The following is a 15,266-nucleotide window of genomic DNA, read 5'->3' on the forward strand; positions in this document are numbered from 1 at the left end:
GTGGGTATTTAAAGATATGTTGCATTAAAAGAGCTACCAGGTGGTGGTGACTAGTCTACTTCCACATTACGTGGCATACTATCGGTGGAATCGGTATAGAAAAGGAAGTAGGAATACGGGCAGCACAGGGCCAGGCAGCAGCTCCAAGGGCAAATCAAAGCTGAGGGTGCTAATTATGAACGGAATGGATAAGTTATGCTTTAAAGAGACTTTGCTTGTTTACTTTGGGGGGAAAGGTACCTTACTGGAGACCTAATTAATATGTAGCAATGTAGAGAAGGTTAATAAAAATGTTTATAAGAATTAGAGATATTTATAGCCTTGACCAGACCGGAGATGATGACATCATAGCTGCACTCGCTGTGATTATTTCCCTGTGCTCTCGTATTATGTGAGCAGGGGGGACGGTACTGACTGCTGTGTCCTTACTGGAACTGTGGATAAATCATCTCTGTAGAGGAAAAGGTTTCCTGCCAATCCCTCCGTCTTAGCTATCCTAGACCTTAATAGTAGCTCCTTTATATAAGACGACTTGTATGTGCGTATGTAACTAAATGAAAGGAAGATGGGTTTACCTCCATCTTGGATATTATATTTAAGTGAATCCACATTTCGTGTGTTGTCACAATTTTGTAGGGGTTTAGGTGAGACCCTTGTTGCCATGGCCCTCTTCTTTTGGGGAGGGCTGAAGGTTCTTTATCGTTCCCCAAAGGAAGCTTCGGCCAACCCTGGGGGACAAAGGGACGACCCCGAGCCGTGAGGCGGAGGGAAGTCCGAAGACCCTTGCCCCCTAAGGGGCCTTTTGGATCGGGGATCCAAGGGGTCCCACTGCGCTTCGGCAAGTAGGCCTTTTGGCTCTGAGGGGATGGGGAGTAAAGGGGCCCTTCTCCTTTTGGAGAGGGTCCAAAGTGCTACGCCCCCAGCACGGTTTTGCACTGTTCGGTGGGTGATGAAGCCACGCACCTCAGGCTTCAAGAAAAAAAAATATTGTACTATATGTACTAACGTTTCTAAGTTACTACGCATGCAGAATCCTTATAAAGCTGGTGCTCTCCTCTGCCAAACTCCTGCTCTGCCATCAGGCATTTCCCAGTACCCACAGGTAATCAGGGTGACAGTCTTCCAGAGATCGGGTGTGAGGTGTTAGAACCAAAACACTCTGGCTATTAGACACCCAGACGGTGACGGTGGTGGGGAATTTATAGTGCGGATGACGGTGGTGGGGAATCTTTAGTGCGGTTAGTCGGGGTGACTGTGGTAGGGAATCTATAGTGCGGGTAGTCGGGGTGTCGACGGTGAGGAATCTTTAGTGCGGGTTGTCAGCGGTGGGGAATCCTATAGTGCGGGTTGTCAGCGGTGCAGAATCTATAGTGCGGGTAGTTGGGGTGTCGGTGGTGGGGAATCTATAATGCGGGTAGTTGGGGTGTCGGCGGTGGGGAATATATAGTGCTGGTAGTCGGAGGGACGGCGGTGGGGAATATATAGTGCTGGTAGTCGGAGGGACAGCGCTACGGAATCTATAGTGTGGGTAGTCGGGGGTGTCGGCGGTGAGGAAATTATAGTGCGGGTAGTCGTGGTGTCGGCGGTGGGGAATCGATAGTGCGGCGGTCGGGGTGACTGGTGGGGAATAGTGCAACCAGCCGAGCACTGCTTTGCATGGGTATTGTGTGCTGGTCCCAATCCTCTGTGTCACTCCATTTGGGCTGTCTGGGGTTATTGTGCTGTTTCACTCTCTGTTGTCACTGCACTGTGTTTATTTACCTAACTGTGACTTTCTGCAATAAGAATGTCTGGGAAAAAGACTTTGTAACACTAAGTTAACACCTTCTCTGGGGGGGTCTCTCCTGTGTACCCAGTGTTCTCTACTTTCACAGGGTAGTAGTAGTAGTATGCAGGAACCTGAGTGGCTAGAATCATTCAAGGGCATGATTACTAATATTAATACAGAGTTAGCTACTGCCAGACAGCAAAGGCAGACCCTTAAACAATCTGTGGGTGATTTTTTGGTTAAGGCTGCTGACCACAGACAGGCTCCTCAGCCCCCTCTGGTGGCCTCTCATAAACGCACACTCCCACAGGTGCTCCAGTCTGACTCTGATACTGAAATACCAGAGCTGGATGAAGGAGAGGTAGACTTGGAAGATGACAATTCTCTGTCTCTTGGTGTTGAGGCCCTGATTTATTCTATTAGAGAAGTCAACATACTGGATAAGGAGACAGAACCAGAGGAGGAATTGTTTTTTAATGTGAAACCAAAATCCTCTGCCACCTTTCCTATCTCAAATGAATTAAACTACCTCTCTAAAGAGGCATGGGTCAATCCTGACAAGAAATTCCAAAACTCCTAAACGGTTACTAAATTGCTTTTCTTTCCCACCTGAGGATAGGAAAGTATGGGAAAATCCCCCATCCGTGGATACTTCAGTGTCCAGGCTCTCGCGTAAAATTGTGCTGCCTATACCTGGGGCGCTCTCTCTCAAAGACCCAGCTGACGGCAAAATTGAGACTACTCTCAAATCAATTTATACAGCGGTGGGCGTAGCTCAAAGACCCACTATAGCTTCCGGCTGAATTTTAAGGGCCATGGTAAAATGGTCTGATAATAATAATAAGGGGGTTTGACTCCCTCAGGATGAGATCCTTACACTACTGCATCATATCCAGGATGCTACCAATTTTATGAGTGAGGCCGTTAAAGAATTATGTCTCATCAGTGGCCGTGCCACAGCTATGGCGGTCTCGGCTCGCAGGGCTCTGTGGCTACGATAATGGTCAGCGGATGCGGATACCAAGAAAGGTGTGGAGAATCTTCCCTTTACAGGAGAGGCCTTGTTTGGGGAAGAAATGAACAAGTGGATTTCTCGGGCAACGGCGGGTAACTCCACACATCTGCCGTCTGCTGCGCCTCCTGCTAGACGTCCCTATCCTGGGCCCTCTCTGCAGTCCTTTCATGTGACCAGATTCAGAGGCAGAGCCAGAGGTGCCTCAAATGCTGCTAGAGGAAATCGAGGTAAGTCCCATAAACCAGCGATTGCTGGATTTCTGGACCAGGCCTCCGGATCCTCATCTACTAAGCCCTACGGATGATGGTTGGCCCCAGCAGCGAGGCGACTTTCAGGTAGGTGCCCGCCTTCAGCACTTCGCTCATGTGTGGGCAAAGTCCTGCTGGTATCCTTGTGTGAGGGACCTCATATCCCAAGGGTACCGGTTGGAATTTCAAGTAATGCCTCCTCCAAGATACTTCAAGTCAGGCTTAGCAGTTTCACCTGTAGCAAGAGTTACCTTGCAAGACGCCATTCACAAACTGCTTCTAACTGGAGTTGTTACTCCAGTTCCTCCACTGCACAACAAGGGATTTTACTCCAGTCTATTTGAAGTTCTGAAGCTGGACTGCTCGGTACGGCCAATCTTGAACCTCAAATCTCTGAACCCGTATCTTCGTGTGTCCAAATTTAAGATGGAATCCCTAAGGGCAGTGATCTTCGGTCTGAAGGGGGAGTTTCTGGTATCCCTGGATATCAAGGATGCATATCTACATGTCCCGATATCGCCTCCTCATCAGGCTTACCTCCGGTTCGCTATACTGGACCACCACTACCAGTTTCAAGCCTTACCGTTTGGTCTCTCCACAGCTCCCAAGGGTGCAACAGTTGGGAGTCAACATAGTCCCCTACTTGGACGATCTACTGATAAAGGCGGTGTCCAGGAAGTGTCTGTTACACAGCATCGACTTGGCTACTCGCCTTCTTACAGAACATGGGTGGATCCTGAATTTCCAAAAGTCGCCTGGAACCGTCTAGGAGAATTCCTGGGGATGATACTGGACACTGTGGCTCAGAAGGTATTCCTCGCCAGGGACAAGGCCTTGAAAATCCAGGCTATGGTCTGCTTGGTACTCAGACCTTGCAAGGTCTCTGTTCATCTTTGCATCCATCTCCTGGGTAAGATGGTGGCCTCCTACGAGGCGATCCAGTACGGCAGATTCCATGCCCGCTCGTTTCAGCTGAATCTTCTGGACAGTGGGTCAGGGTCTCACCTGCAGATGTGCCAGTGTATAACCCTGTCGCCAAAGGCACGGATCTCCCTGTTATGGTGGCTCCAGATCTCTTACATAGTGGAGGGTCGGTGCTTCAGTACCCACTCTTGGGTCCTGCTGATAACAGATGCCAGCCTCCAGGGTTGGGGGGGCTGTGACCCAGGGAGCTCAGTTTCAGGGAAGGTGGTAGAGTCTTGAATCTTCACTACCAATCAACGTCCTGGAACTCAGGGCAATTTACAATGCTTTCCTACAGGCCTCCTATTTTCTCCAAAATCAGGCCATACAAGTGCAGTTGGACAATGCCAATGCTACGGCGGTGGTGTACATAAACAGATGGAGGAACAAGAAGCAGGGCCGCGATGCGAGGGGTATCAAGGATACTCCTCTAGGCGGACGCCAATGCAAGGGCCATCTCAGCCATATTCATTCCAGGACTGGATAATTGGGAAGCAGACTTCCTCAGCAGGCACGACCTCCATCCGGGGGAATGGGGCCTTCACCCTCAGGTGTTTCAACAGCTAGTTCAATGGTGGGGCTGTCCATAGATAGACCTGATAACTTCTCGTCTCAACAAGAAGCTCCGTCGTTGCTGTTCCACAACGAGGGATCCGCAGGTGGCAGCTGTGGATGCTCTGACGTCACTATGGACTTACCAGTTCGTGTATCTGTATCCTCCAAGCCCTCTCATTCCAAGAGTGCTAAAATGACGGGAAAGCATTCAGGCAATTCTGATTGCCCCGGATTGGCCTCGACGGGCCTGGTATGCAGACCTCCTGACCATGTCTCTGGAGGAGCCCTGGACGCTGCAGCTCCTCAAGAACCTTCTTCACCAAGGGCTGTTCGTCTATCCAGACTTACTGTGGCTACGTTTGACGGCTTGGAGGTTAAGAGGGAGATTCTAGCCAGAAAAGGACTTCCCTACAAGGTTATTTCAACTGTGGTCTAGGCCCGTAAGGTGGTCACGTCAAAACATTACCACTGTCTCTGGAAGAAATATATTTCTTGGTGTGAGGGTAGGAGATATTTTCTTGTGGAGTTTCAACTTGGCCATTTTCTGCTCTTCCTACAAGCAGGAGTGGATATGGGTCTACGGTTAGGTTCCATCAAAGTTCAGATTTTGTCTCTCTCCATCTTCTTCCAGAAACAGCTAGCGGTACGTCCGGATGTACAGACGTTCTTGAAGGGTGTGCTCCGTATTCAACCACCTTTTGTCCCTCCCACGGCTCCATGGGATCTGTGTGGTCTTGAATTTTCTCCAGTCGGACTGATTTGAACCCTTGCAAAGGGTGGATTTGAAGTATCTCACTTGAAAGACTGTCATGTTACTGGCTTTATCCTCTGCAAGACGTGTGTCAGAATTGGGGGCTTTATCCTGTAAGAGCCCGTATTTGTTTTTTTTCATGAGGATAGAGCGGAGCTCAGTACTTGCCCTCAGTTTTTGCCGAAGGTGGTATCTACTTTTCACATTAATCAACCAATAGTGGTTCCGATACTGTCTGACACATCAGTTGGTCCGAAGTCCTTGGATGTTGTGATATCTTTGAGGATTTACGTCAAGAGGACCGCTCGTCACAGGAAGTCTGACTCGCTTTTTGTCCTTTACGACGCTACCAAAATTGATGTCCTGCATCTAAGCAGTCCATTGCTCGTTGGCTCAGGTTGACCATTCAACAAGCTTATTCATTGGCAGCATTGCCAGTGCCACTACAGAGTTCTATTCAGGCCCACTCCACAAGGTCGGTGGGTTCTTCCTGGGCAGCTGCCCGGGGTATTTCGGCCTTACAGTTGTGCCATGCAGCTACTTGGTCTGGTTCGAACATGTTCGATACCTTGCCCAGAGATTATTTATGTACTAACAGTTTCTTATATAGCGCAGCATATTCCGTTGCGCTTTACAATTAGAACAACAGTAGCAGAACTAAACTGTGTAAAAGCAGACAGACAAAGGTAGGAAGGCTCTGCTCGCAAGCTTACAATCTATAGAGATGACCTTCAGTTTGGTCAGGCGGTTTTGCAGGGGTCTCGGCACTTTCCCACCCCTTCTGGGAGCTTTGGGACTTCCCCATGGTACTAATGTCATCCCAGTATCCCCTATGATGTAAGAAAATAGGAATTTAATACCTACCGGTAATTCCTTTTCTCCTAGTCCCTAGGGGATACTGCGTGCCCTCCTTAGTGCTTCGTGTTCCTGCTTACCTGGTTGTAAGTGTTCTTGTTTGGGTCTGCTGTGCTGTCCCTATTTCTGTTGGTTAGCATTGCTTTCCTCTGTTCTGGTTAGCACTGCTATCTTTTTTTTGTTGGGTGTTGGATAGTTACCTCACCGCGTTCGTATTATTCCTTCTCTCAAAGTATATCCGTCTACTCGGGCACAGTTTCCTAGACTGAGCCAGCACACACTAATGATTTCTTAAAGTGCCAGGCTCCATTAGCCCCAATCTTTACCCCATGGTACTAATGTCATCCCAGTATCCCCTACGGACTAGGAGAAAAGGAATTACTGGTAGGTATTAAATTCCTATTTTCTCTAACGTCCTAAGTGGATGCTGGGGACTCCGTCAGGACCATGGGGATTAGCGGCTCCGCAGGAGACAGGGCACAAAAGTAAACTTTAGGATCAGGTGGTGTGCACTGGCTCCTCCCCCTATGACCCTCCTCCAAGCCTCAGTTAGATTTTTGTGCCCGGCCGAGAAGGGTGCAATCTAGGTGGCTCTCCTAAAGAGCTGCTTAGAGTAAAAGTTTTGTTAGGTTTTTTATTTTCAGTGAGTCCTGCTGGCAACAGGCTCACTGCATCGAGGGACTTAGGGGAGAGAAGTGAACTCACCTGCGTGCAGGATGGATTGGCTTCTTAGGCTACTGGACACCATTAGCTCCAGAGGGAGTCGGAACACAGGTCTCACCCTGGGGTTCGTCCCGGAGCCGCGCCGCCGACCCCCCTTGCAGATGCCGAAAAGTGAAGGTCCAGAAACGGCGGCAGAAGACTCTTCAGTCTTCATAAGGTAGCGCACAGCACTGCAGCTGTGCGCCATTGTTGTCAGCACACTTCATAGCAGCGGTCACTGAGGGTGCAGGGCGCTGGGGGGGGCGCCCTGGGCAGCAATGATAGTACCTTATTCTGGCTAAAAATACATCACATATAGCCCCTGGGGGCTATATGGATGTATTTAACCCCTGCCAGGTCTCAGAAAAACGGGAGAAGAAGCCCGCCGAAAAGGGGGCGGGGCCTATTCTCCTCAGCACACAGTGCCATTTTCCCTCACAGAAATGCTGGTGGGAAGGCTCCCAGGCTCTCCCCTGCACTGCACTACAGAAACAGGGTTAAAACAGAGAGGGGGGGCACTTATTTGGCGATATGTATATATATATTAAAATGCTATAATGGAAAAACACTTATATAAAGGTTGTCCCTGTATAATTATAGCGTTTTTGGTGTGTGCTGGCAAACTCTCCCTCTGTCTCCCCAAAGGGCTAGTGGGGTCCTGTCCTCTATCAGAGCATTCCCTGTGTGTGTGCTGTGTGTCGGTACGTGTGTGTCGACATGTATGAGGACGATGTTGGTGAGGAGGCAGAGCAATTGCCTGAAATGGTGATGTCACTCTCTAGGGAGTCGACACCGGAATGGATGGCTTATTTAAGGAATTACGTGATAATGTCAACACGCTGCAAGGTCGGTTGACGACATGAGACGGCCGGCAAACAAATTAGTACCTGTCCAGGCGTCTCAAACACCGTCAGGGGCTGTAAAACGCTCATTTACCTCAGTCGGTCGACACAGACACTGACACTGACTCCAGTGTCGACGGTGAAGAAACAAACGTATTTTCCTTTAGGGCCACACGTTACATGTTAAGGGCAATGAAGGAGGTGTTACATATTTCTGATACTACAAGTACCACAAGAAGGGTATTATGTGGGGTGTGAAAAAACTACCTGTAGTTTTTCCTGAATCCGATAAATTAAATGAAGTGTGTGATGATGCGTGGGTTTCCCCCGATAGAAAATTATTGGCGGTATACCCTTTCCCGCCAGAAGTTAGGGCGCGTTGGAAAACACCCTTTAGGGTGGATAAGGCGCTCACACGCTTATCAAAACAAGTGGCGGTACCGTCTCCAGACAGGGCCGCCCTCAAGGAGCCAGCTGAGAGGCTGGAAAATATCCTAAAAAGGTATATACACACATACTGGTGTTATACTGCGACCAGCGATCGCCTCAGCCTGGATGTGCAGCGCTGGGGTGGCTTGGTCGGATTCCCTGACTGAAAATATTGATACCCTTGACAGGGACAGTATTTTATTGACTATAGAGCATTTAAAGGATGCATTTCTATATATGCGAGATGCACAGAGGGATATTTGCACTCTGGCATCAAGAGTAAGTGCGATGTCCATATCTGCCAGAAGATGTTTATGGACACGACAGTGGTCAGGTGATGCAGATTCCAAATGGAAGTATTGCCGTATAAAGGGGAGGAGTTATTTGGGGTCGGTCCATCGGACCTGGTGGCCTCGGCAACAGCTGGAAAATCCACTTTTTTTTACCCCAAATCACATCTCAGCAGAAAAAGACACCGTCTTTTCAGCCTCAGTCCTTTCGTCCCCATAAGGGCAAGCGGGCAAAAGGCCAGTCATATCTGCCCAGGGATAGAGGAAAGGGAAGAAGACTGCAGCAGGCAGCCCATTCCCAGGAACAGAAGCCCTCCACAGCTTCTGCCAAGTCCTCAGCATGACGCTGGGGCCGTACAAGCGGACTCAAGTGCGGTGGGGGGGTCGTCTCAAGAGTTTCAGCGCGTAGTGGGCTCACTCGCAAGTGGACCCCTGGATCCTACAAGTAGTATCCCAGGGGTACAGACTGGAGATTCGAGACGTCTCCCCCTCGCAGGCTCCTGATGTCTGCTTTACCAACGTCTTCCTCCGACAGGGAGGCAGTATTGGAAACAATTCACAAGCTGTATTCCCAGCAGGTGATAATCAAAGTACCCCTCCTACAACAAGGAAAGGGGTATTATTCCACACTATATTGTGGTACTGAAGCCAGACGGCTCGGTGAGACCTATTCTAAATGGGAAATCTTTGAACACTTACATACAAAGGTTCAAATCAAGATGGAGTCACTCAGAGCAGTGATAGCGAACCAGGAAGAAGGGGACTATATGGTGTCCCTGGACATCAAGGATGCTTACCTCCATGTCCCAAATTGCCCTTCTCACCAAGGGTACCTCAGGTTCGTGGTACAGAACTGTCACTATCAGTTTCAGACGCTGCCGTTTGGATTGTCCACGGCACCCCGGGTCTTTACCAAGGTAATGGCCGAAATGATGATTCTTCTTCAAAGAAAAGGCGTCTTAATTATCCCTTACTTGGACGATCTCCTGATAAGGGCAAGGTCCAGAGAACAGTTGGAAGTCGGAGAAGCACTATCTCAAGTAGTTCTACGACAGCACGGGTGGATTCTAAATATCCAAAATCGCAGCCGTTTCCGACGACACGTCTGCTGTTCCTAGGGATGGTTCTGGACACAGTCCAGAAAAAGGTGTTTCTCCCGGAGGAGAAAGCCAGGGAGTTATCCAAGCTAGTCAGGAACCTCCTAAAACCAGGAAAAGTGTCAGTGCATCATTGCACAAGAGTCCTGGGAAAAATGGTGGCTTATTACGAAGCGATTCCATTCGGCAGATTCCACGCAAGAACTTTTCAGTGGGATCTGCTGGACAAATGGTCCGGATCGCATTTTCAGATGCATCAGCGGATAACCCTATCTCCAAGGACAAGGGTGTCTCTCCTGTGGTGGTTACAGAGTGCTCATCTTCTAGAGGGCCGCAGATTCAGCATTCAGGATTGGATGCTGGTGACCACGAAGGCCAGCCTGAGAGGCTGGGGAGCAGTCACACAGGGAAAAAATTTCCAGGGAGTGTGATCAAGTCTGGAGATTTTTCTCCACATAAATATACTGGAGCTAAGGGCAATTTACAATGCTCTAAGCTTAGCAAGACCTCTGCTTCAAGGTCAGCCGGTATTGATCCAGTGGGACAACATCACGGCAGTCGCCCACGTAAACAGACAGGGCGGCACAAGAAGCAGGAGGGCAATGGCAGAAACTGCAAGGATTTTTCGCTGGGCGGAAAATCATGTGATAGCACTGTCAGCAGTGTTCATTCCGGGAGTGGACAACTGGGAAGCAGACTTCCTCAGCAGGCACAACCTCCACCCGGGAGAGTGGGGACTTCATCGGGAAGTCTTCCACATGATTGTGAACCGTTGGAAACCAAAGGTGGACATGATGGCGTCCCGCCTGAACAAAAAACTGGACAAGTATTGCGCCAGGTCAAAAGACCCTCAGGCAATAGCTGTGGACGTTCTGGTAACACCGTGGGTGTACCAGTCGGTGTATGTCTTCCCTCCTCTGCTTCTCATACCCAAGGTATTGAGAATTATAAGATGTAGAGGAGTAAGAACTATACTCGTGGCTCCGGATTGGCCAAGAAGGACTTTGTACCCGGAACTTCAAGAGATGCTCACAGAGGACTCATGGCCTCTGCTGCTAAGAAGGGACTTGCTTCAGCAAGTACCAGGTCTGTTCCAAGACTTACCGCGGCTGCGTTTGACGGCATGGCGGTTGAACGCCGGATCCTAAGGGAAAAAGGCATTCAGGAAGAGGTCATTCCTACCCTGGTCAAAGCCAGGAAGGAGGTGACCGCACAACATTATCACCACAGGTGGCGAAAATATGTTGCGTGGTGTGAGGCCAGGAAGGCCCCATGAAGAAATTTCAACTCGGTCGTTTCCTGCATTTCCTGAAAACAGGAGTGTCTATGGGCCTCAAATTGGGGTCCATTAAGGTTCAAATTTCGGCCCTGTCGATTTTCTTCCAGAAAGAATTGGCTTCAGTTCCTGAAGTCCAGAAGTTTGTCAAGGGAGTACTGCATATACAACCCCCTTTTGTGCCTCCAGTGGCACTGTGGGATCTCAACGTAGTTCTGGGATTCCTAAAATCACATTGGTTTAAACTGCTCAAATCTGTGGATTTGAAATATCTCACAGGGAAAGTGACCATGCTGTTGGCCCTGGCCTCGGCCAGGCGAGTGTCAGAATTGGCGGCGTTTGTCTCAAAAAAAGCCCATATCTGATTGTCCATTCGGACAGGGCAGAGCTGCGGACTCGTCCCCAGTTTCTCCCTAGGGTGGTGTCAGTGTTTCACCCGAACCAGCTTATTGTGGTACCTGCGGCTACTAGGGACTTGGAGGACTCCAAGTTGCTAGATGTTGTCAGGGCCCTGAAAATATAGTTTCCAGGACGGCTGGAGTCAGGAAAACTGACTTGCTGTTATCCTGTATGCACCCAACAAACTGGGTGCTCTTGCTTCTAAGCAGACGATTGCTAGTTGGATGTGTAGTACAATTCAGCTTGCACATTCTGTGGCAGGCCTGCCACAGCCAAAATATGTAAATGCCCATTCCACAAGGAAGGTGGGCTCATCTTGGGCGGCTGCCCGAGGGGTCTCGGCTTTACAACTTTGCCGAGCTGATACTTGGTCAGGGGCACACCCTGACTGAGGAGGACCTGGAGTTCTCTCATTCGGTACTGCAGAGTCATCCGCACTCTCCCGCCGGTTTGGGAGCTTTGGTATAATCCCCATGGTCCTGACGGAGTCCCCAGCATCCACTTAGGACGTCAGAGAAAATAAGAATTTACTTACCGATAATTCTATTTCTCATAGTCCGTAGTGGATGCTGGGCGCCCATCCCAAGTGCGGATTGTCTGCAATACTTGTACATAGTTATTGTTACAAAAATCGGGTTATTATTGTTGTGAGCCATCTTTTCAGATGCTCCGCTGTTATCATGCTGTTAACTGGGTTCAGATCACAGGTTGTACAGTGTGATTGGTGTGGCTGGTATGAGTCTTACCCGGGATTCAAAATCCTTCCTTATTGTGTACGCTCGTCCGGGCACAGTATCCTAACTGAGGCTTGGAGGAGGGTCATAGGGGGAGGAGCCAGTGCACACCGCCTGATCCTAAAGCTTTTACTTTTGTGCCCTGTCTCCTGCGGAGCCGCTAATCCCCATGGTCCTGACGGAGTCCCCAGCATCCACTACGGACTACGAGAAATAGAATTATCGGTAAGTAAATTCTTATTATTTTTTATTATAATTTTACAGTTCAGCTTCCTTATAATTCCAGGCATTATATGAAACAAATGAGGAGGAACTAGAGCTGTTGAGTGGTTGTTTGCACCCTTGAGGGGTCTATGTACCAAGCCTTGGAGAGTTAAAGTACCAGCCAATCAGCGCCTTACTGCCAAGTTACAAGCTGGGTTTGAAAAATGACAGGAGCTGATTGGCTGGTGTTTTCTCTCTCTTCAAGGCTTGGTACATAGACCCCTACGTATAGCGGTTTCATAATTGGGGATTGAGTCCCCTGTTGTCTTTCTGTGCCATCATTCACAGTCTTGAGTCTATGGTGGCAGAGGTGCCAATCACTGTCTGGCCTACATACCGTATGAACATAACAAAGGATAATACCGTGTAACTGGCATGCGAGTCCCGTTTCATTGCCCTGTCTGTCTGTTTGCAGAGACGGCGTTATAGCTGTGAATAAGGAGAGCGGTGAGATTGCAGAGGAATACCTCCCTGAGCAGCGGTCACATCTATATGGAATAACTGCAGTTTATCCTTATTGTCCTTCTGGTGAGTGTGCCCTTGCGTCTCAACGGCATTTTATATTTTGTTTGTATTGCGCTCTTCTTGGCGGCTCTGTCAGACATTGCCAACCCAGCTGGGAGGAGAAAAAGACGTTTATAATACCACAAGGAAGCCCCATCTGTCCTGGTGGAAAATATCACCCTTTATAATTAACCTCTTTTTGATCAAGCAGCGTTAATCAGGTCACAATCTACGTTGGTAAAGGTTGCCTGTTACATGACAGTCCCACCATATGTATGTCCTGCATGCCTTCAGGTTAGGTAGGGGGTTTATATTGGAGAAAGTGGGAACGTTAGTACCTTCTAGGGTAAGGTCTCTGTTCGGGTGTGGGTTCTGTACCCCTAGCTTGTCCATGGAAGTAGGATGCTCTCGGTTACTGTGTATCGCCACAGAGGTTGCAGGATGCCAGAATCACACTTGAGAGCTGCGTCCCCTACATGGGACTGTTACCAGTAGGGGGGAAAGCAGCTACTGCCACAGCAGGTAGGGACTAGGACCTGTGACCAGTGTCTCGCCTCTATGGAGAGGACAGGCATGATCAGTGTCTGGACCTGCACAGAAGAAGTTCATTACTTCTTCAGGTTCCATAGGCTCCACAGGGGAGACGATGGTAAGGATGCATGCTGTTCCAAAGCAGGAACGATATCAATGCTTTATCAGGTTTGGCTTGATGTTTAGTTCCATCATTTTCACTGCTGAGCTCTAAGGGGCCCTACACACTGGCCGACCCGCCGCCGAGCTGCCCGACGGCGGATACGGCCGACCCGGCGGGAGGAGGGAGGGTGGGTGGGTGAAGTTTCTTCACTCTCTCTCCTCCCCCCTCCCCCTGGTAATAATAAATAAATAAAATGCACCCTTAAACCATACCAGTCTTACCGACCATTCAGTGCTTTCACCTTAAACATGCGGCCGATCCAGCCTTCAACTGTTCTTCATCTCCCCTTTGTATGTAAATGCTTAAAGGCAGGGCCCTCTACCCCCATATATCTCCCTAGTCTCCTGCGACAGCTCTGACAGTCTACACCTACGCACAACATGTGTAGTATCACAGAGTACAACGTTGGTTTCCAAACATAACTCAAGACCGCTACTGTGCTGTGTGTACACTGCTGTACTCATTGGCATTTCTAGAAAGTGATGTAATGCGGGCAGTGCACCTATCTGGAGTCCTGTGGCAAAATGGCTGCCCTGCATGCATAGTAGGGATTTAGTGCCCGTCCACGTGGCAGGTGCAATGTTTTTGGAGACCTGCAGATGTTCAGGAGCCTGACAATGCCAACATCTACTGTGCTACAAAGAGGGGGGCACTTGGAGTCTGCACATTAGCCCTCTCCGCTGTTAAAACACCCCTGGTGATGCATTATACCTTCAGTACATGCCCAACACAAATAGACAGCTCTAACAAACTTCCTTTGTGTGTGTTGCAGGAAGGAAGTGATGTCACAAAAAAGACCAAAAAAAAAAAAAAAGGCTTTAGAGGAATCTCCTCCCTTCTCCTCCTGACTCCGTTACAAAGATCATGAAGCTGAAGGAAGGACTCGATACTACTTTATAAATCGCAATGACAACTGAACAAAATTTCCTTATAAAAAGTGTAAAGTTTTTTTTACCTCAATTTTACTACTGTATTTTTTAAAATAAATGTTTTTACTTGTAAAGATTAAGATGCGTCCGTTAACCTTTCGCTACAGAGAGAATTAAAGGCATTGTTTAAAAATAAAAAAAGTAATTCTCTCTGGCCAAAGGTTAATTTTCAATCCGTGTTGCGTTTACTTAACTTGATTTTAATGGTGCAGAGATTTTTTTTATATCTTTAATATGTAGTTTTCAATTTATATTAAAAACAAGAGGTCTACTGTGAAATAGTAAACTGTATATGGGCCATGTTCTTCTACCTATGCCAAAAACCAAGCTATAAGCAATAAACTGTATACATTCACATTGCAGAAGTCTGTCGGCCATGGAACACTTCACAGTTAATTCAATAAAACTTTTTTTTATTTTAAATGTGTAGTTTGTCATTAATGAGTGGGAGGCAGTAATCGCAACTTGCTATACCTACCCTTACAGAAGGTTACGCCGACTTCCCAGGGATGCAGGGAGCTCGCCAAAATGTTGTATTCCTTACACAGAGCTCTTCCATGTGATTTACCAGCGACAGTCATTTACTATAGTAGTGACTGCAACACTGCGGGGGCCGCGTTTGAAAAGTAGCCGTTATTTGCAACCCTCGTTATTTCTAGGATGCAGCGCGAGAAGCGTCTTTGTGCCCATACACTTGTGCGATTGCATGCGATATCGGGCCCCGATTTCCCTTGAAGCTCACTTTGAGATAAATCGCATCTAAAGTGCTTTTTGTGCATTCGATGCGCATACAATCCTTCGATTTATCGCATGCCCCTTACGACCAGAAATCGTGTGACCAGAAATGGGTGGAGGGGAGTGTCTGGGAAGTGAGCTAAATACCTCGCAGATCGCTAAATCGAATGTGGTAAACACTATTTATCGGATCGCACGTGCGATTGCATGCTAAGT

At 48.5% G+C, this 15,266-nt stretch overlaps 1 protein-coding gene across 1 annotated transcript in view; it reads left to right on the top strand.

Annotated features, from left to right (window-relative positions):
• NID2 (nidogen 2) overlaps positions 1-14,738 on the top strand; it is a 122,199-nt gene extending 107,461 nt beyond the window's left edge. Inside the window, exons 21-22 of the mRNA XM_063948403.1 lie at positions 12,604-12,716; positions 14,159-14,738. Of these exons, the coding sequence (XP_063804473.1) occupies positions 12,604-12,716; positions 14,159-14,169 (124 nt within the window). The 3' untranslated portion in view covers positions 14,170-14,738. The remainder of the gene's footprint in view (positions 1-12,603; positions 12,717-14,158) is intronic.
• Positions 14,739-15,266: the final 528 nt, after the last annotated feature.

This window comes from Pseudophryne corroboree, chromosome 12 (genome assembly GCF_028390025.1).
Source record: "Pseudophryne corroboree isolate aPseCor3 chromosome 12, aPseCor3.hap2, whole genome shotgun sequence".
NCBI lineage: Eukaryota > Metazoa > Chordata > Amphibia > Anura > Myobatrachidae > Pseudophryne > Pseudophryne corroboree.